The 20346-nt window shown below is 54.4% G+C and overlaps 2 protein-coding genes and 1 long non-coding RNA gene across 3 annotated transcripts; 1 reads left to right on the top strand and 2 right to left on the bottom strand.

Moving 5' to 3' along the window:
- The first annotated feature begins 2013 nt into the window (after positions 1–2013).
- cpxm2 (carboxypeptidase X (M14 family), member 2) lies at positions 2014–11324 on the top strand. Its single transcript, XM_068754302.1, is given in 14 exon segments — positions 2014–2332; positions 4462–4571; positions 5685–5824; positions 5986–6070; positions 6157–6235; positions 6238–6306; positions 6543–6631; positions 7600–7723; positions 8030–8226; positions 8392–8571; positions 9044–9341; positions 9610–9749; positions 9905–10004; positions 11065–11324. Coding segments are annotated over 14 exon segments (2190 nt in total).
- Positions 11325–13045: 1721 nt separating this feature from the next.
- LOC137910022 (G-protein coupled receptor 26-like) lies at positions 13046–16799 on the bottom strand. Its single transcript, XM_068754447.1, has 3 exons — positions 16013–16799; positions 15634–15747; positions 13046–15063 (listed from the first exon to the last, which is right to left on the bottom strand). The coding sequence occupies exons 1-3, from the start codon at positions 16678–16680 to the stop codon at positions 14835–14837; spliced, it is 1011 nt and encodes a 336-aa protein (XP_068610548.1). The 5' UTR covers positions 16681–16799; the 3' UTR covers positions 13046–14834.
- Positions 16800–17932: 1133 nt separating this feature from the next.
- Positions 17933–19640, bottom strand: LOC137910328 (uncharacterized). Its single transcript, XR_011106048.1, has 3 exons — positions 19510–19640; positions 19014–19096; positions 17933–18200 (listed from the first exon to the last, which is right to left on the bottom strand). It is a non-coding gene; the product is annotated as an uncharacterized lncRNA (long non-coding RNA).
- Between the last annotated feature and the right edge of the window lie 706 nt (positions 19641–20346).

Below are 20346 nucleotides of genomic sequence, written 5' to 3'. Positions count from 1 at the left end.
ACGACACGGAAACTTTTCAACGAAACCCCGAAAGACATTCAGCCAAATAATGCTTCAGTTACATCATTCAAATGTTTCAAGGACATAAAAATAAGAATTAGCAGCTAAAAGAGAACAAACTGAACGGAGTGCAGCTTTACATAAACTCACCAAGACGAGGAGGAGAAGCGACTTCCAGAAATAAATCCACCGCTAATTTGTTCCCGGCACTGAAAACGCTTCCGGGTTAAAGTTGACTTTTTTGGCTCAGAGACACCTGCGGAGGTAGGAGGCTGGAGGGCCAGCATGGGGCGCCACGCCAACCCTCCGCACACCTAGCAGGCTGGGTGGCTAATGAAACGCTATGCTGAATGTAGCCGGTCGATCCTGAAGAGGCTAACACCGCTAACGATGAGCGAGCGAGGAATGCAGGAAACAGATTAAACTATTATCCCCCTTGTGTGAGATTCATTTCAGAATGGAAAGCAACATTAGACCGAAGCCAGCCCCCCCCCCCCCCCCCCAGCATTTGTGGGACATTAAGGGCTCAGCCTGAAACATCTGTTTGTGATACACTGCAGCGTGATTTTATCTCCTCTGGACGCATGCTGCAGAAAGTAGTCCCAGCAGTTCTGTTTATTTCCTCACGCAGCTAAGCTAACGTGCTAACCGTTCACCGACGCCCGATGCCCGGATGCAAACATCTGGCCCGGTTCGGCCTTTTTTGATTTATCCTCGTCCCTGATCGGGATCAGCGAGCCAATATGGAAGCATCGACGACCGGAAAGACGCAGAGACAGATTAAACTGCACGAAATACGAGCCGATTACGATGCAGGAGCAATTATTGATTAGGTTCAGTCCATAGTTAAAAACCGGACGGGATGGATGGATGAGGCGTCTCCTCCCTCCCTTCACGTCTTCCTCCCAGACCACATCAGGATGGGGGGGGGGGGGGGGCAAAGAATGTCTGACTCGCTGGAGAGACACTTTGCCAGTGAAGCATGGAGCCTTCCGGCCTGGAACTGTCCTCCCACTTCAGATCTATACTCGTCTGCGATTAGCCTTCCACCCCCACATCCCCCCCCCTCCTCCATCAACCTCGCTCAGTCTCGGGTCTAAAGCTCCACGCCACCTTTTTATTTTGGCTTGTTTACGTGCGTCTCTCCGCACCAGTTGACGTGCAACAAGCCGGAGTATTTAATTGGAGGGTGTCCAGGTGGAGCGCTGGGCTTGTGATCTGGGGGGGCGGGGGGCGGCGGGGGGGGGGGGGGGGGGGGGGTGATATATTTGTCTCGCCTCGGCTTGATGAAATGCCAAAACATTTACTTATTAGACGCGGGAACGCCGCCACGGAGTCACGCTTCTCTCTGGGACGAAAATCAATTCCGCTGCAGGCGAGACATCTCTCTGCACCTTTTTAAGTCGGAACGCGTCTGGGACGCCTCCGGGGGGGGGGGGTCCGCTCCGTTAAATCTCCACCGCTTGGGGGGGGGGTCCGCTCCGTTAAATCTCCACCGCTTGTTCGTCTGTAAATGAATCCACGCAGGATTTTAGCCTGAAGGCAGGAACACCCGACGGGTTCATGGTCATAAAGGACATCGTGTGATGGTTGTTGGTTCACGACTCCCAACAGCTGCTCCCCGGTTGTTCCGTGTCCCGGTTGACGCCCGGTTGTCACTGTGGGAGTGGGAGCAGATGGAAGGGAAGCGGTCGCCATCCCTATTTGACATCTGACTCTTTGTGTCAGCAGCTGGAACCTGACAGGGGGGGCCCGTCTGCGTCTGCGTCTCCCGTCTGCGTCTCCCGTCTCCCGTCTCCCCTCCCTCCTCTCATACTCTCTGAGTTCCTCCCTCCCTCCCTCCCTCGTTCCTCCCAGCCTGAGGAGTCTGTGGACCTTCTGGCTCCGAGGACTTTATGAACTCTCCACGCCAGAGTGTGGGAAGGGAGAATGAGGGGAGCGGTCGATGGGACGCAGCCCGGCAGCAGCAGCAGCAGCCGGGACTCTCGGCCGGAGACAATCCCCACCCGGGTCATGACGAGACGGCGCCTCGGCCTCTTGACCCCGCTGGCGCTGCTCGGGCTCCTCGCCGGGCTCGCGGACCTCGGCCGCGGCTCTGCCGGCGAGGATGAGGATTACTACATGCAGGAGATGCTGAGCAGAGAACAGAACAACCAGGTCCAAACGCCGGAGGAGCCGCTGGCCTCGATACCTGACACCCATGAGCACCAGAACCCCACCAAGGCAGAAACCACAGCCGGTGCCAAATCAGGTAAAAGCCCGTCCGTCTCTGAAACCGCAACGGGAGAGCTAAGGCTGAAAACATCTGGACAGCGTGCGTCAGGAAAAGAACGCAGAACCGGCGATAACCTCCGCAGGTGGTCTTCCTCCGTCTCAGCAGACCAGAATCAGGTTTCCGTACAGGATCATCGGCCAGAGGTCACGGGTTCGTTGCATACGGGGGGGGGGCGGTTCTGTCCGGGTCACTTGAAGTCTTTGTCCGATTGGTGGCAAATCATTTCGAGCAGCCGTCTGAGCATTGGGTCTTTAGTTCAGGGAGATTGCAATCAAAGAGCAGCTGCTGCAAGATGAATCCACGCAGGTAGTCCCGGCCGCTGGTGGCGGTGGTGGCTGATGATTCTGCTGAGACTTAAATGGAGAGGTGGATGCAACACATCGTCCCTAAAACCCCCGTGGACATGGAGGGAACATACAAACTCCACACAGATAGGATTCAAACCCGGAACCTCCTTGCTGTGAGCCGACAGCGCTAACCACTACACCACCGTGCCACCTTGACAGCATCCGAAATGTTTTGAATTCAATGCTTTTCTTTTTTTATGGCGATTACACGCTTAAACATGTAAATGTGTCCTCCCCATGTCCTTGAAGCCGAACTCCATAATCGTCTCCGGGCAGCGTGGGGGGGGGAGGATTTAAACCCCCGGAATGAGATGAGGACAAAGACTTCCACATCTGAGAAGGATTATTGACATTCCCGGATCCATCCAGCTTGAAGCTTGTTTCTGTTTCAGCCATGAGTCAGCGGTTCTGAGGCTGAAAAATAAAAACCTTCCTTCCTCCCTCCCTCCTTCCTTCCTTCCTTCCTTCCTTCCTTCCTTCATGGTTTCCTGCAGGGAAAAGTCCCGAAGCATAAAACGATTCTCTCAGAAGTGAAGTCGAGTCCTCTTCACCGGTGAAGCATCGTGTTTGGTTTCCACGGTGATGCCAGCCTTCCTCTCCTTAGGCCTGATTGTAATGTGATTACGGGCGAAGCACATCCGACCTCGGCATCCCGCCGGACTCACTCGCGCATCTTCACGCGAAGGAAGCTGAAAGGACGTGAGGAACCCGTTTTAATTCAGCGCCTCGGAGACGGAGCAGAAAGTTGGATCGTCCTGCGTGTTGGAAACCGGGACTTGGACCTGCTGCTGCACCTGGAACGGCGACGCCCACACAGTCAAAACCTGGAAGGCTGCGGATCCCGCAATTAGACTTTCAGGGTGCCAAAGCGTTTTCCAGCGTGCGTCTCCGGGAACAGAACCAGCCACCTTCTCTCCGTGAATAGACGCGATCGTCCGGACTTCGGGTTCCTGTTCGAACCCGGTCGCCCCTCATCTCATCTCCATCCTGGTTCCAAAGAGGGTTCACATCAGAAATGGCTCCGGCTTGTTCCACAGATTTTATGTGGAAATTCCTTTTTTTTTTTTTGTCTCAAGCTGCGTTCGCTTTCTGAGCCAAACATTTTATCGCTCATTTACGGGTTTTGGATTTGGTCTGAAAGCCCTCGTGCACCTGATCGTCGTAGCAACGGACGACTCCGCCTGCTGGAGCGGTTACGCGACGCAACGCCAGCTTCCTGTGCGCATTGACGGCTTTATTGCTGTCGTCCATCTTCGCCTTCCGTGGAAGTCCTTGTTTCCTACAAACTCTTAACTAAAGACAGACGTGCATCAAAATGAGGACAGGCCCCGTCCAGCCGCAGACGAGGACTTTAAGGACGGCGTTCTTGCTCCGTCTCCCTCCGTAAAATAAAGTTAGAGCGCTTTGAATTCGCCCGGATGCCTGCTAATCCATCGCCATGGCAGCAGTGGGAGTTAACGACCAAGCGATTACTTATAATGACGGCCGCTGATGTCTGTCATCAGTGCCGGAATGAAATATGAGACGCGTCGACGATTAGTCGCTGACCTTTCGGTGGCGCGTTGAGAATTCCTGCACGGTGAAGCCATGAAAGGCCGATCAGTATAAAGAACCTCCTGATGAGGTCACAACAACGTCATCGGGGTCGTTTCAGAGGCGCTGGAGGCCAAAGAGTTAGCTAAGGAGCTCGGAGGATGACCGGGACCTGCAGGGTCACGCAGCGAGGTCACCCCGCCTGGACACGGATCCATCACGACAGCGAGGTGTCGCCGAGAGAACGCACTTCTCTCGGCGACACCCAGCGAGTAACATTCCCCTTGTTTCATTCTCGTTACCCAGAATGCCCTCCGATGGGACTGGAGACGCTGAAGATCGGCGACTTCCAGCTCCACGCCTCATCCACGAAACGCTACGGTCTCGGCGCTCACAGAGGTCGACTGAACATTCAGGTGAGGCGGGGGGGGATGCGAGGCGTTTGCCGTGGCTCGGGCACGCCACCCGGAAGCGTTGGAACTCCCTTCCCGCCCCGGGGCAACCTCACCTCTCCTGTTTCATGGGATCACGTTTTCCGTGCAGGAGCGAGATCTCCGGGACCGGTTTGAGCCGCCGTTAAAACGGAGGCACGGCACCAAAGCTAATAGGAACGCTCGGCGCCTGGGAGCGGAGGAATTTCCTGCCGGCCGTTAGCCAGCCGAGCACGACGCCGCGGCGCATTTCAGGACGTCTGTCTCGGTGCGTCGGCTCCTCTCAGGGACCACGCAGGGACAGAGGCCGCGTCCGGGGAGCAGATGTCGCCTTTAGAATCGGGTCCGGCGCCCAGAAATCCTTCTTTATTTACACTCGTTTCGCCGCAGCAGTGAGTTTAGAGCCCGGACGCCATGACTTCAACTTTCCTTTCATTGTCGGAGCCGGATAAACTGTAGAAGAGACAGGAAGGACACGCATCCTGAAGCCAAGTCCCTGCGAGACGCATGTGGGATTCAGGAATGCGTCTGGAGGACAGCTGGAAGCGTTTTTTTTCACGCCCAGGCCGCCGTCGAGTAAACGTATCGATGCCGATCCGTCAAAGATTACAGGATGGCATTCCTCTAAGATCCGGGTCTGGACCTGGCACAGCGCGGAACCGTCCTCTGACACAGGCTCCGGCGTCGTCATGGTTTCCGTTCTCCTTTTCCGACACGGCATGTTAATATTTGGAAGAGATTTGCATCGCCTCGTCTCCGTCCTTCCCGGCGTTGACCCGCGGCGATGCCTGGGAGAATATTCTTCTAATTGAGCTGCATTCTTCCAGAAATCCGGTTTTCCCTCAAGAACTCGAGGCCTTGCCCAGAATGCCCAGAATGCCCAGAATGCACTGGGCTGGATTTAATTAACGATAGAAATGGATGTATTTAAAGAGACACGGCAACTGAGCTGTGCCGTCACCCTATTTGCAACGTAAGCTTTTTAATAAATAAACGCAGATCTTCCCAGAAACGGACGTTCCCGTGGGAACACCGGTTCCGCTTTCACACACGCCAGGCGCGCATCTGGAATAAACGCCTGCTTTCCCGGCCCCGCAGGGCGGCCTGTTCGAGGACGACCTCTACGACGGGGCCTGGTGCGCCGGGAGGGACGACCCGCTGCAGTGGTTCGAGGTGGACGCCAGGAGGCTGACCAAGTTCACAGGGGTCATCACGCAAGGCCGGAGCTCCCTCTGGTCGTGAGTAGGAACCCCCCCCGAGAGTCGAGATGCGCTGGTCTCCATCGGCTCGGAGATCCGAGGCCTCAGAGGAAGAACAGACACCGATTTGCTCTCTTTGATGTCAGATCGTGGACTTCTTCTTCTTCTTCTCTCATCCTCTGCTGTTCTTCCGTCAACAGGAGCGACTGGGTGACCTCGTACAAGGTCATGGTGAGCAACGACAGCCACGCCTGGATCACGGTGAAGAAAGGCTCGCAGGACGCGGTGAGCAGCGGTCGTCTCCGATGAACGGATGAATGAATCCAATCTAACTGAAACATTCCGCTCTTTGTTCACCGTTGCCTCCGTAGATCTTCAGCGGCAACAGGGAAAAGGAGATCCCCGTCCGGAACATCTTCCCGGCGCCGGTCGTCGCCCGATACATCAGAGTCAACCGCGCTCGTGGTTTAAGAACGGCAACATCTGCATGCGGGCGGAGGTCCTCGGCTGTCCTTTGCCAGGTGACGGGTTTGCACACGCGTCGTTAGCGCTGAGCGATGAGTCACGCCGTCTGGCGGCGTTCCTGACGAGCAACGTGACCCGACTCGGCCCAGTGACCGCGAGAACGCCTCGCCGGGAAGTCAGGGCACCCGTTAGCTCACAGATGGAAGCCCTCAGAGGAGCTGAATACGGTTCCACTTCCCTCACAAGTCACCGATCCGCTTCTTTTATCAACGACTGTCTCGCATCCCGACAGATCCCAATAATTATTACCACAGACGCAACGAGGTCATCACGTCGGACAACTTGGACTTCAGGCACCACGGCTACAGAGACATGAGGCAGGTGAGTCGGCGCCTCCTCCCGGAGGAGCAGCTCGCGTTTCCTTTTTCAATAAAGGCACAGCAAGGCGATAAAAAAAAAAATGTCAGCGCGACCCGCGAGCTGACGCGGGACGAGTCGCGACCTTTTCTGCGAGAACAAAGTGCCGCGGTAACGGGCGGGTCATGAGCAGTAACCCGTTTGTAGCGAGGAGGGAGGCGGCCTAGCCGTCGGCAAGCTACAAGCGCCGCAAACCGTAATCGTCTTTAGCGCAGGAGCTAAACGGGCGACCTGAACGGCGGCTGCAACGCACAACGAGAACGATTAGCCAGCGTGCGGCTCGCTTGGAAACCTTTTCCTGGTGTGACATCCTGGAACGCTCCTCCGAGGTGGATTGAATGGACAGACTTTCCTTTCTCCCTCTCTGTGGCTTTGTGCCACGCGGCGGGGGGGGCGTGGGGGTGGGAGGGGGGGGGTCCAACCTGAATAGGCCGTCACGACGGAAGAAAGCGCTATTTTTAAGCCTTTTCATGCTTGACATTCCTTTTCTCCGTGCAGGTACCCGCTACCGTATCTCCTCCGAGGCGCTTTAAACGGCGTCGTGCCAGATAGAAACGAGCCCCCCCCCCCCCCCCCTCACCTCTAACTGGTTAACGGCTCGAGTGCAGCTCGTTAGTCCTCTTCCGGCTGCCTCCAATCATGTCCGTATGGATGATTGCTGCTATTTTAATGAGCTTCCCTACAAGCCTGTCTTCATAATTACCTTGAGTGGCTTTTACATAGGAGCCCCCCCCCCCCCCACCCCCGCCCAGCCGCCCACTGACTGGGCCGGAGCTTCGTTATGTGAGATCTGTGACGGAGCACTTGTTGGTTTTCCAAGCTGATCAGAATCACTTTCTTCTCTCGCTGCTATCGATTCTGCAGGTATTTAAAGGTGTATCACTTTAGCGACCTGTTTAAGAGCCGATGCTTTCATCCTCCGCCTCCCGCAGCTCATGAAGGCGGTGAATGAAATGTGCCCCAACGTCACCCGCATCTACAACATCGGAAAGAGCCACGGCGGCCTCAAACTGTACGCCATAGAGATCTCCGACAACCCGGGGGAGCATGAAGTGGGTGAGTGTGGGTGAGTGTGTGGGTGAGTGTGAGGGTGAGTGTGAGGGTGAGTGTGAGGGTGAGTGAGGGTGGGTGTGAGTGAGTGTGAGGGTGAGTGTGGGTGAGTGTGTGTGTGAGTGTGAGGGTGAGTGTGGGTGAGTGTGAGGGTGAGTGTGGGTGAGTGTGAGGGTGAGTGTGGGTGAGTGTGTGGGTGAGTGTGAGGGTGAGTGTGGGTGAGCGTGTTCGGCTAATCGCATCACACCTTGTTTTTTTCCTCATATTTCCATCTCCGTGTTTCTCCTCTCTCCGCGTGAACCCGCTGGCCAGGTGAACCGGAGTTTCGTTACACGGCTGGTTCCCATGGCAACGAGGTGCTGGGGCGAGAGCTGCTCCTGCTGCTGATGCAGTTCGTGTGCCTGGAGTACCTGTCTGGCAACCAGAGGATACGCCACCTGGTGGAGGAGACCAGGATCCACCTCCTGCCGTCCATCAACCCTGATGGGTACGAGAGAGCCTTTGAAGCGGTAGGTGTGCACGCACACACACACACACACCACCGATAAGAGAACTCATCCTGTGGCTCCGCCCACACTCATAGAACTGACGTTACCATCAGTAACTTCCTTCCTACCTCACTTTGACGTTTCTGCGTCCTGCGTTTCCCGTCTGTTTTTTTTTTTTTTACCCAGGGTTCAGAGCTCAGCGGCTGGTCTCTGGGTCGCTGGAGCAACGATGGGATCGACATCCACCACAACTTCCCCGATCTGAACTCCGTCCTGTGGGAGGCCGAGGCCAAGAAGTGGATCCCGCGCAAAATGCTGAACCATCACGTGCCGATCCCGGACTGGTACCAGAGCAAGAACGCCTCCGTGAGTGCGTCCGATTGGCCGTTGGGGGTTTAAAGGCGGGGATGGGTCTCTCTAAAGGGGGGGGTCAGTGTCTGAGGAGATGAGAGTACAGTACGAGCGGCTCCTCCTACGGGGGCTGCGAGCTGAAATGCATCCGGCGTTCTATTTAAAGCTCGAGGCCACGAGTGTTTTGACATTATCGAGAGCCGCAGTGAGTCACACGGAGCCTCCGGAATAGCTGCTGCAGCTGCGGCGCCGGAGTTTCCGTCTGTGCTCAGGAAGCTGTGAAAACCGTCCTCGCCCGCCTCGCCCGCCGGCCGAACGCCATCCAGAGCGAGCAGACCGCTTTAGCCCTCTGAGCCCGATTTATAATCAACATCCGCATGTTTATATGCAAAGACAAAGCGTGCGTGAGCATCTTAGGGGAGGGGGGGGGGGGTTGGGTTAGCAAGGCCGGCGCTCAGATGCATCTCCTCCGTCCCCCCCGATGCAGGTTGCCGTGGAGACCCGAGCCCTGACGGCGTGGATGGAGAAGATGCCCTTTGTGCTCGGCGGTAACCTCCAGGGCGGGGAGCTGGTGGTGACCTTCCCGTACGATAAAACCCGCTCCCACGGGGTGACCCGGGGGCAGAGCCCGACTCCGGACGACCACGTCTTCCGCTGGCTGGCCTTCTCCTACAGCTCCACCCACCGCCTGATGACCGACGCCAGCCAGCGGGTCTGCCACGCGGAGCACTTCGCCAAGGACGACGGCACCGTCAACGGAGCGTCCTGGCACACTGCGGCTGGCAGTTAGTGTCCAAGGCTAGCGGGGTTGCCCCCCCCCCGCCCCGGCCGCCAATGCTAACGCTGCGCTATGCAGCTTTTCTCCAAGCCGTTGATCTGTCGCTGTTGTTTATCCCCGTGAGCACAAATCCATTTGTCCATTTTCAGGAGCTTGAGGCGACAAACCGAGAAGATGCAAAACTCCTCAGATCCACTCGCGTCTTAATTATCGCCACGACGACCCGAAACACACAAAATGCTCAGACTCCAGATCCGTTTCTCTTTTCTTGGCAGGTATGAACGACTTCAGCTATTTGCACACCAACTGCTTTGAGCTGTCGATGTACGTGGGCTGCGACAAATTCCCCCACGAGAGCGAGCTGCCCGAGGAGTGGGAGAACAATCGCGAGTCTCTTCTCGTCTTCATGGAGCAGGTAACAGAGGCCAACGGCCCCCGCAGCTCGCACGCGTGCACGCCAGGAAATCTGTTCGCACGCGAGCAGGCCGCGTGGAAACACTCGGTCGTATTTCGGGAACGGGATCTGACCGTTATTTATTTGGCTGTCGCCGTTCGTTCTCTCCTGCACAGGTGCATCGTGGGATCAAAGGTGTGGTGAAGGACGTTCAAGGTCGCGGGATGGCTAACGCGACCGTCTCCGTGGAGGGCATCAGCCATGACGTCCGCACAGGTGCAGCGTCCGCTGGTTATTTTGACTCTTTAGCGGATCTCTCCCGACGTCCAAACTATTTAAACTTCAAATCGAAACTAGTTTTGCGCTTGGAGGGAACCCGATCGTTCCCACATTTGCGTTCCTCAATGAAGCGCTTCAGGAAGCGGTTCCCCGCTTCGCTCCGAGTGCGAGTAACGTTTGGGGACAGATGTCCACAGATGTGGATCGACTGCAGATCAGCGAAGACGGACCCGCCATCGCGCCTGTCGTCTCAGTTGTTGTACGAATGTGTGCCAGGTTTGTGTGTGTGTGTGTGTGTGTGTGCGCGCGCGAAGACAAACGGCACGGAGACGCCAAGACAAGCTAACATGACCAAACTGAGCTATTTTTAAAAATCTAAATGCAGAGTCTGAAAAGTGGAGCACGAAGAAGAAGTTGGAGGAAGCTCGCAAAGCGGCGCGGCTTTGTGCGACTCCTCCGTGGCTGATTTCAGCGTGACTTCAGAAGTTATAATTAAAATAAATTATAGGCAAAATACGATTAAAATGTCAGCAGAGAGAGGGGGGGCATGAGGCCATGCCCATCAGAGAGGACAAAGTTCGGCACCCAATTATCAAACTGAACGCTCTCAAATTGGTTCTAAAAAAAGGTGCAAGGAGGACGGAGGGATGGTGGAGGCTTAAATGATCGCTTGTTTTCACCTTTGACCTTTTTTTTTTACATTGAGAGGTAGACGGAGGCTTTTAACCAAAATATCGCGGCACATTGTAAAAGGCCAGTCCAGTGAGAGATACCCAGTGAATGAGGCGTTAGCTTATTAGCTTGGCTGTTAGCGTCGAGACACTTCCTCGCTCTTTTCCAGACATAGCTGATTTGCTATGCTGCGATAACGCAGTTGAACACGACAGAAAAAACCCTTTCATCCCGTCTTTCCCGCCGCTGCCGTTCGATTGGCCTAAAAACTCGTATCTGGTGCAAACACGAGTGAAAACATCACAGCGACCTTTGGCGCTTAAAGCCGGCGTGGCCGACTGCAGCCGCGGCGGAATGAAAAGCTCTTTGCTGCTTGTGTTCTCAGGCGCCGATGGCGATTACTGGCGCTTGCTGAACCCCGGAGAGTACAGCGTGACGGCCAGGGCCCAGGGCTACACCCTCACCAGCAAGAAGTGCGAGGTGGGCTACGAGATGGGCGCCACCCGGTGCGACTTCACCCTCGGCCGCACCAACCTGGCGCGGATCAAAGAGATCATGGAACGGTTCAACAGGCAGCCCATCAGGTGGCCTCCCCGGCAGCTCCGAGCTCGCAGGTCCCGAGAGGCCAGGCATCTGGGAACATAGGGGGGCGCACCGGGAAGAGGGCGGAAGGATTAAAAACAAGCGCCCCCTCCGATCAGACAAGCCCGGGATTGGAACCGCTGTCAGATTCCTCCAGGATGCTCTATTGGGTTCTGGTTCCGCAGACATCGGATCTCTGGTCTGGAGAATCCAGAGTCTCATTCTCATAATCTCCCGTGAGGAGAAGCCAAGACATCATCATGTAAATACGTATTAACTTATATAACGCATACCTCGAACATTACAAAAGCTTCATTACCGGCGATTTTTAGTACTTTAAATTGTGGACTCGGTGACCTTTTGTGCGTCATTGTTTTTGTTGTTTATTATTTGCTTTGGCAAGTTATTAAATAAAGATTATGTCTGCACAGTTTTATTTCATTCTACGCCACGTCGCGTCTTTCGTGAAGGTTAAAACGGGTCAAACGCTTTATTTTACGGCTGCAGGTAATTTCCCGATACGTTTATGGTTCCATCATTTTCCTGGAATGAACTTTTTCGGTTGACCTCCAACGTCTTTCAAACTGGCCGATGGATTCATCATTTAAAAATAAGAACAGACTGAAATCATGTCGACAGGCGGTTCAAGGTATGAAAGAAAACGAATGAATCATTAGGACTTTTAGAGTCAGAATTTTCTTTTTAGAAATGATGCAAAATAAAGAATTAGCATGGAATTATAATTAGAGGCCAAACTCATGAAAATGGTTAAAGAAATACACAAAACCATAAACATTCAGCTAAAAGGTGACATCAGGTGATTTGTGAAGTTACCTGTGTCTTTAATAACAAAGTTAACTCTGATTTCTGCTTGGCTGAACGTCCCCGATGGGAAATAAACTCGTCTCGTTCCCTTAACTTGCTCGTAGTAATCACTGCGGTTCATTTTTCACCGTCACCTCATTAGATTCCTCCAGGATCGCATCCTGGGCGTGCCGGCGAGGAAAGGCTCCAATTATCCGAGCTCTGCCGGGGCTTTCGCGGATCGCAGCCTCCTTCCTCTCTGGCCAACACGCAATTAGAGGAAGACCTCGAGCTCTCGTCTCCCCCTGCAGAAGTTATCGAACAGAGGCTCACACACACCTGTCATCATCCCGGAGCGCCGGAGAGGAGGCGGCTCATCGTTGCCTCTTAACCGCAGCCCGGTTCTGGATGAGTGGATGAGCGGGGCGCTGCATGAAGGCGCTTTATTCTCCGGGAGCGATGCTGATCAATGAACTTGTAGGACAAACAAGGCGAGTGCGGGTTCAGGTTGGTGCGGCTGCTGCAGGCCGGAAGCTGTGATGCGGTGCAGATGTGGAAGGAGCAGGCGCTAAAGACGGATGTTCAAACAGCAAGCTTTGTGTTTTAAAAAGACACGCCTCGCACCTCGAGCCTGAGGCGCCCCGGCGCGGTCATCGCCGCCCACCGGAAGGCAATCGCCGCCTCCCGGGGCGTGAATCACGGCGCCGAGTCTGAGTCAGGAGCGGCCGGTCAGCTGTGAGATGTTTCATTCCCACCTGAGCTGCAGGTGCGAACAGAGAACTCACCCCCCCCTCCAGGCTCGCAGGGCGAAAACGATCCAAAGTGGCATCGCTCTCGTCGAGGCTTCCTCGTCGTCTTCGTCTTCTGTTGCTTCCTGGACAGAACTATGTCAGTGTGTTCATCTACAGGCGTGAAATGTAGACATATTATAAAACACACGTTATCATGAAACGGGGAAAGCAGAAACTTTTTTTTTCCACATTTTATTTTTTTTTATCACGAGAGAACCAGACCACTTTGGCAAAGTCTACAAGTCAAAGATCAGAGGTGAGAATCTGAAGCTCGTTTCTACCGGCGTTAAAATCGCTCCCGCCAGACAGAAACAGCAGCCGATAGCCCCGCCCTCGCCGCCGGAAATCAGAAGCCGCGTGACACAACGGTTCAGCCGATCCAACCAGCCGGCGGAAGAAAATGAGGTCATCGTCGTCGTAAATCACACGCATGTACGTCAAAATAAGACACAAAAACACGCGTGTGTCGCTTGTCTAGCGCTTCACGGACCCACGCGATCGTCTTCGGTAGAGGAACTCTAGAGAGCGCAGCCGATTCTAGAGCGGCAGGCGGCAGGAGAGGAAACGGCAAGGAATGATTCTCCGGTTCAAAATATTCGCAAAGGAGAAACACACATCGTGTAGGAGGGAAGTTAAGGCGCCGGCCGCCACGCTTACCCGAGACGCCGTTTCAGTCTCGCTTCGCCACGTCTCTGAACGACGCCTCCATCCGTCGCCCGGCGGAAAGCCCTCTGATGCAGAGCGGCCTCGTCTTCTGATACAGAAAGAAGGCGGGTCCGGAAACACCCGGAGACCAGAACCACCATCCTGCACGCGGGTGCCCCCCCGCCCCCCCCCCGGCCCCTGAACAACCTGAATCAGCCTCTGCTCCTTCTTCGCTGTGGGAATATTTCAGTGTGATGACGCACGTCTGAAAGCTAATTACACAGCAGCTGAATTAAATCGGCTCAACGCGCCGGATCCAAAGGAAACGACGCGGCGTCCGTCAGGGAACTCGAGCCGAGAACCACGGTTAGCTAAGAGGTTAAAGTTCAGCTACAGAATGAATCAAACTAGAAGGTTAAAGTTCAGCTACAGAATGAATCAAACTAGAAGGTTAAAGTTCAGCTACAGAATGAATCAATAGTCACCTCCATCACATGTCAGATAGAAACTCCTACGGGATCCACCGAGGGACAATCTTCAGTAGTTCCAGGCTTTCTGATGTTTATCGTATAATAATAAAACTCATGCTACAGCAAGGCGATGATTTTAATTATCTATTCCTTCGTTTGGCTTCAGACGAGTCAAAAATTCGGCAGCAGAAACGACGAGATCCGGAGATCAGGATAGATTGTTACCCTAATTCTAGAGGTCATAAATGACTGATAAGACGATAGAATCAATAAAAAGGGATGATTGATGTTTGGGTTAGCGCTGTGAACAGTATTAGCGTGACGGCTAGTTCAGACAAGCTGCTAATCAGATTAGAGCTAATATATCATCTCCACCTTCAAGAAATGTTTTTGTTTTTTTTAATCTCTGCCCTTCGTTGCCATTTCAAGCTGAAGACATCAGGCCGGCGTGTCCTCAATTGCTACCGCAGTAATCTATTACAAAAAAGACTCTACGATCAGATTGATTAGGAGCACGCCTGAGCCCGACTCGGCCAACGGGGGGACGTTTCCTACCCAGCGTCGGTTACGCTACGTTTCAGTGCTACACACGGAAGCGACAGACTGAAACAGGCGTCCTCTTCGTAAAGATATGGATAAATACTCTGATAACACCAAAACACAGACACTCTGCTAAACGGTACCCGGACCGAACCGGCACCAGAATCTGAACCAGCCCAGGTGTGTTGATCGTCCTTCTCAACCTTCGCCGCCGGGGTTTGTCCTCGTTTGACTTTTCTCCTCGTGTCGGTCGTCAATAAATCAGCTTTCCTGGCAGTTCTGGGGTCACCCCTCTGAGCCCCCCCCCCTCCCCCCGCCGGCCGTCACTCGGCCGCCGGGATGCTGCTGCCTTGGTTCTCGGGCCTCGGCCCGGACGCGTTCAGGGAGCCGCGCTTCAGCAGCCTGTCCATGATGTCGGCGAGCGTCTTCTTGTACTGGTGGCGGAGCAGGGAGTACACGAAGGGGTCGCAGGCCGCCTTGCTGTACGTCAAGCACTTGGAGACGATCCCCCAGTGGGGGTTGATCGGCACCGCCGGGACCAACTCCACGATCCTGCAGGGGGGCGAGAGGGACACGAGCGTGCTTTAAATAGAAAGGCGTCTTTAGGCCGTCGAGCCGTAAGGTAAAATCCAGCGGCTATATGCTACCTTTGATGTGGGGTGGGGGTGGGGGGGTATTTATCATCGCTATCAGCCGGCAGAAGAAGAGAAAGGCGTGTCTGGAAACAAGCCAATTAGCTTTGAACGTTGCCGAACGCAGAGTCGCACCGATAGCCGAGCCGAGTTCTTTCTGGACACTTTTTGTACCCGTGCCGGCGCTTACACAACATGATTATTTTGGGGGATATTCACACACACACACACACACACACTCACGCACACACGTCTTCGGATGCAGCTGCTCCTGTTTCTCCAGCAGCCATCAGATAAAAAACGTCCTTGAGTTCCTCCTCGCTGTTATTAGCGGCGGCAGCTTTAGCCACAATGGGATCGTTAGAAGTTGCTAAACTCCCCCCCCCCCCAGGCCTCTGTTTTGTTTTGGGGCGGTACCCAGGAAGGTGGCACGTTTTGTTCAAAAGCAATAGCAAATGCAAATGCCCGGGGGTCCCCGTCCAGCGCTCACCTGGTGATCACATAGGGGGCGAAGCACAGCATGAAGGTGCCGATGAAGGTGCTGATCTTCCTGGTGGCTCTCTGCCGGCGCCTCCTCTGCTCCTCCAGGCAGCGCTGGCGGACGCTGCGGGGAAACAGGAAGATGAGTGGAGCGCAGGAGAAAAGGAGAAACGCACCGCCCTGCGAGGGTCAGGGGGGTCGGTCCGAATGGGCCGAGCCAGGCAAGGACCGGATCCCTGCATGCTCCGCGTTCACGTCGCGGGTCACAGTGATGTCATAATGACGACACGCGGCTTTCCCTTCTCTCATCATGGAATCCACATTAAATACCCCCAAAAGGAGCACACACACAGGAACGACGAGGCGGGGGGGGGGGGGGGGGGGCTCACCTGGGGTGTATGTCCACCAGCAGCACCAGCGTCTGCATCGTGATCACGTCGATCCTCTTGCAGTGAAACCTCGCCACCTTCAGCACTTTGAGGTACGTGACGCAGAGCACGACCAGCGTCAGGAGGAAGGTGAAGGCGTGGAAGAGCACCGTGAAGACCACGAACTGGGCCCAGCTGCTCGCCCTCGGGTTGGCCAGCGTGCAGGACGCGTAGAGCCGGTGGTAGCCCACCCAGGACAGGCCGGTGGCCACCGCCGAGAAGGACACGGAGTGCGCCCACGTGTAGCCGAGCACGAACGCCGCGTCCCTGTGGCGCAGCTCGGAGTGGTACCTCAGGGGGAACACCACGGCGACCCACCGGTCGATGCTCAGGGCCGCCATGCTCAGCATGGAGTTGGTGGACAGGAAGGTCTCCAGGAAGCCCGCCGTCCGGCAGAAGCCGTCCCCCCCCGGCTGCGCCTGCAGGACGAGCCCCACCAGCGTGAGCGGCATGCTGGACGCGGTCAGCAACAGGTTGCAGAAGGTGAGGTTGAGGGTGAACACACCTGGGACCTGCCGGCGGATCTCCGGGTTGTACAGGAAGCAGATCAGCACCAGCACGTTGGAGAGCAGCGACACCACGATGATGGCGAGCACGAGCACGGAGAGCACGACCCCCGCGGTGTCCATCCTGGGGGGGGGGGGGTCCGCGGACTCACTGAGACACACTCTGTGCGCGCGTCTCCAGGCTCGTTGTTAAAATGTCCCGAATCATCCCGCGACCGGCGGAGATCCCCGCGCGTCCGCGCCGTGCGTGAGCCGCGGTAAAGATGCTCATAAGGATCCGCGCATGATAAGAAGCGTGCCCCCCCCCCCGTGCCAGCGCGGATCTGCGTCCTGCAGTGGGGGGGGCTTTTTTGTCGTCCTGTGATGCGTTCTCGAGGCATTACCCCTCCGCGCACGCTGCTCCGTGCGTGCGTGGGCTACCCCGTCTCTTCTGAGAAGCGACGCTGATAAGACAGAGGAAGGTCCTGACGCGTAAAATATGTGCGTAAATTCTTCTCTCTCCTTTTTTTTAAACTTGTGGAACTACTTTTTTTTTTATCACACGCACGGATGATTGTTTTATTTCCCTCTTAAATACTCGTTTGGGTTTCCTGAGATTCGCATCTCGAACACTCTGACGTCACCATCGTTACTGTTTAGATCTTATTGGATGCTCAGAAATCTGCTTTTTGCCTCATTTCTTTCCTCCTCCTCTTCCTCCTCTTCCTCCCTTCCTCCTTTTCTCAGACATCTTCACTTTAAATCTGCCTCATCCTCTGTTCACTGGAAGCATGACCCCCCCCCCCCCCCCCGACGCCCCCGTAGGATCAGAGGCCTTACAGCCACCAGTTGGTCTCAGGCTTCAAGAGCAGCTCTTAAATTATTCCATTCATAATTAAATGGCCTCCGCAGAGGAAGGAGACGTCTCAGAGCTCCAGCTTCCCGTTTCTTCTTCTTTGGTGCCCCCTTTACGCCCCCCCCTCCCTTTACCCACCATTATGCAGATCCTTCCTAAACCTTCCTGATTAAACCTCACTGTTTATCTAACGTTGCTGCTGTTTTGTTTTTTTACTTTTCACTAATGAAGATTTGAGCCTCCGATAAATGAAACCCGTTCAAATCGATTGTGATCTGAGACACCTCGAGTCTTTGAGGATAATTCCTCCTGTCAGACGTGCAGGACTCCAGGGAGCGATGGGAGGAGGAAGAGGAGGAGGAGGAGGAAGAGGAGGCCTGCAGCGCTCCTCCTTTTTGCTGTGACAGTGTGGATTTGAATTCGCTGTCAGTTCCAATCTCCTCGCTTCACTTCCTTCGTCTACTCAGTCTGGCGTAAATTTTAAACCTGGACGTAAATACTTTGTGCAGACTCACCTTTTTTTTTTTTTTTAAACCCTCCCCCCCAAAAAAATAAGGATTTAGAGCAAATTTGACAACTGGAAAACTGGAGTTATGTAGCATCTGCTTCTGGACGAAGCGCCCGAGTCTCACGGCTCATAAAGGTTTCAGGGGCGACGACAGGAGGGAGGATCAGCCAGAGGGGAAGCTTCGTGCCCAGAGGAATGTCAGGAGTCCCAGCCTGCATGCGACGAAGATGAAGATGAAGATGAAGGAAGGTGCCGTCCCAGGTCGTCTCCAACCAGTTTCTGTGACGGCTTCACACACATCTATAAAAAAAAAAAGAACTATTTTTAAACCTGAATGTAAAGTTGTTTCAGCAGCAACAGAGACACAGAACGGAAGGAAATAAACACTGGGGGGGGGGTTATTCAGATGTGGTGATAAATAATGCTGTGAGCGCCATCCCTCCATCTGCACACCTGTGCACCATCTACCTGCGCGGGGGGGGGGGGCTGACCTGTGGAGTAAAAGCCTGTTTTCATTAATGATGCAGGAAGGACTAAATCCCTGACGGAGGTGTTTTTGGGGGCTGCCATGACAACGCATCCCGGTTCAGCGAGCCAGGAGAAACTTCTCCCGACGGATTCTTTTCAAGCTCTTAGAAAAATATACAGCAAAACTTTAGTCCATTGATGGAAATGTTAATATTATGGGATGCTTATCTTTGGGGCCTCCGCGTAAAAACCGAACAGGTTTTCAGGGTGCATCGTGGGAATGCCTGGAAAACCCCGATAACGGCATCGCTGGACGCAGGAGGCGTCCAGGAGACGCTTGTCTGTCTCCTCAAAGATGAGGACTGAGGCTGCGGTTTGTTTGACCCCCCCCCCCATCGATCACTACAGCATCCTGTCTGACTTCCTGCTCTGGGCTTCAGAAGCCCATGTCCTCATTCAGTGCCCTGATGCACGCCAAGGATTCATTTGCTCCCTAATTCCATTTCACCATTATTTAATGAATCCAAATAATTGGATTGTGTCTAATAAAGAACACTATTTTTGAACGCAATATGCACTCCTGCCACCTAGTGTCAGACTCCAGTATTACAAAGAACAAGAGATGGAGTGCAAGGTGAGGCAAACCTGAACCGGTGGCTCCCCCTGGCGGCTAAACCAAGTCAGTGCCGTTTCCAGTTTCCTCTTTCCGGTTTTGTATCTCTGTCGAGCTACCAAATAAAAGCATGTTTGTGTCCAAATATTTACAGAAGGCTCCCTTTAAAATAATTAACATTTCTTTTCAGATAATTATCTGCTCCACTGCCACAGATTAAGCTCCTTTCAGTCTGCCCCACCCTGCAGCTGGGATGAAGCCACTTCAGCCCTTGTTGAGATTAATCGCAGGCACACAGTGGGGCCATTAATGTTGAAAGGCATCTGCCCCCCCACATCCCTCCCCAGCGCTACCCTGGAAGCCACGACCTCAGTAATGGTACTGCTCTCTGAATTAATGGCGGGGGTGATTTTAATTATAGGCCTGAGAGAGAGAAGTGAACAGGGAACCTCTGCTGCGTTCAGAGGTTCCCTGTTCACGCGTATGACCGCCAATCAGAGCGGAGGGGTGGGGCTAGCGCAAACTCACCTGTAGCAAATGTCGCCATCAAGAATCAGCAGCCACCTGGGATTCCTTAAACTTCTGAGTCACTCCTCAGAGTTTATCTGCCCCGGGGGCATCTGTGCTCTAATAAAGGGCTTCGGTACCGATGCTCAACCAGGATGCCGCCGCCAGAGTCCTGCAGAGCGCAGGGGGGAGGCATAGCATAATGCTACTAGCATTCGCTCCACCTGAAACCCAAGACTCGCCTTTTAGAACGAGTCTGGGCCTCCATTTAATTACAACACGCAGGAAATTACTGGGTCAGGCGGCGATAAGAAGTCGAGCCCCCCCCCCCCGGGAATGACGGCTCCTGAAACCAGAGGAGGCCCCAACTCAAAGCCGACCTATCGCGAAAGGCCGAGGCTGGAAGCCTGACGGTCTGATCGTACCGTCGTCCAGATCCAGAATTAATACATTTATCAAATTAAGCGTCGAAAGGCGCCCGGGCCTCCTGGACGGAAGGCTCCTCGGCTTACCGCTAATGACGCCCCCGACCTCATGACAGATAAATTGCTCGCCTGCGTAGAGATAATATGGGACATTTAGAGGGAAGAGAAAACGTCATTGTTCGGTGACAACCACAACTGCAGCTTTGCTTTGCTAGCGAGCGCCGCGCCGCGGCAGAGAGACGCTTTAATGAAATGTTTTTGGATTGGAGCTAATTACTAATAAGACACATGTGGTGTCGATTAACACTAATGAGAACCTTGAAAAGCCGCTTGGTGGGACTGAAGGGTTCATATCTGGGCCCCCAGCTCAAAAAGTGTCTTTCTGTGGACTTCCTAAGAGCGATAAATACTCTGTTTGCTCTGCGATGGGGTT

The sequence above is a fragment of the Brachionichthys hirsutus genome, chromosome 21 (genome assembly GCF_040956055.1).
Source record: "Brachionichthys hirsutus isolate HB-005 chromosome 21, CSIRO-AGI_Bhir_v1, whole genome shotgun sequence".
Lineage (NCBI taxonomy): Eukaryota > Metazoa > Chordata > Actinopteri > Lophiiformes > Brachionichthyidae > Brachionichthys > Brachionichthys hirsutus.
Note: the sequence above shows the minus strand (reverse complement) of the source record. Positions and strands in the feature narration are given on the sequence as shown.

What these genes read in the sequence shown, in the direction of transcription:
- LOC137910022 (XM_068754447.1), bottom strand. Translation starts at nt 16,680, where the DNA reads ATGGACACCGCGGGGGTCGTGCTCTCCGTGCTCGTGCTCGCCATCATC. An exon ending in CTGGTGGACATACACCCCAG is followed by an intron (nt 15,748 to 16,012) that starts GTGAGCCCCCCC and finishes GTTTCCCCGCAG; the next exon opens with CGTCCGCCAGCGCTGCCTGG. An exon ending in GCCCCCTATGTGATCACCAG is followed by an intron (nt 15,064 to 15,633) that starts GTGAGCGCTGGA and finishes GCCCCCCTGCAG; the next exon opens with GATCGTGGAGTTGGTCCCGG.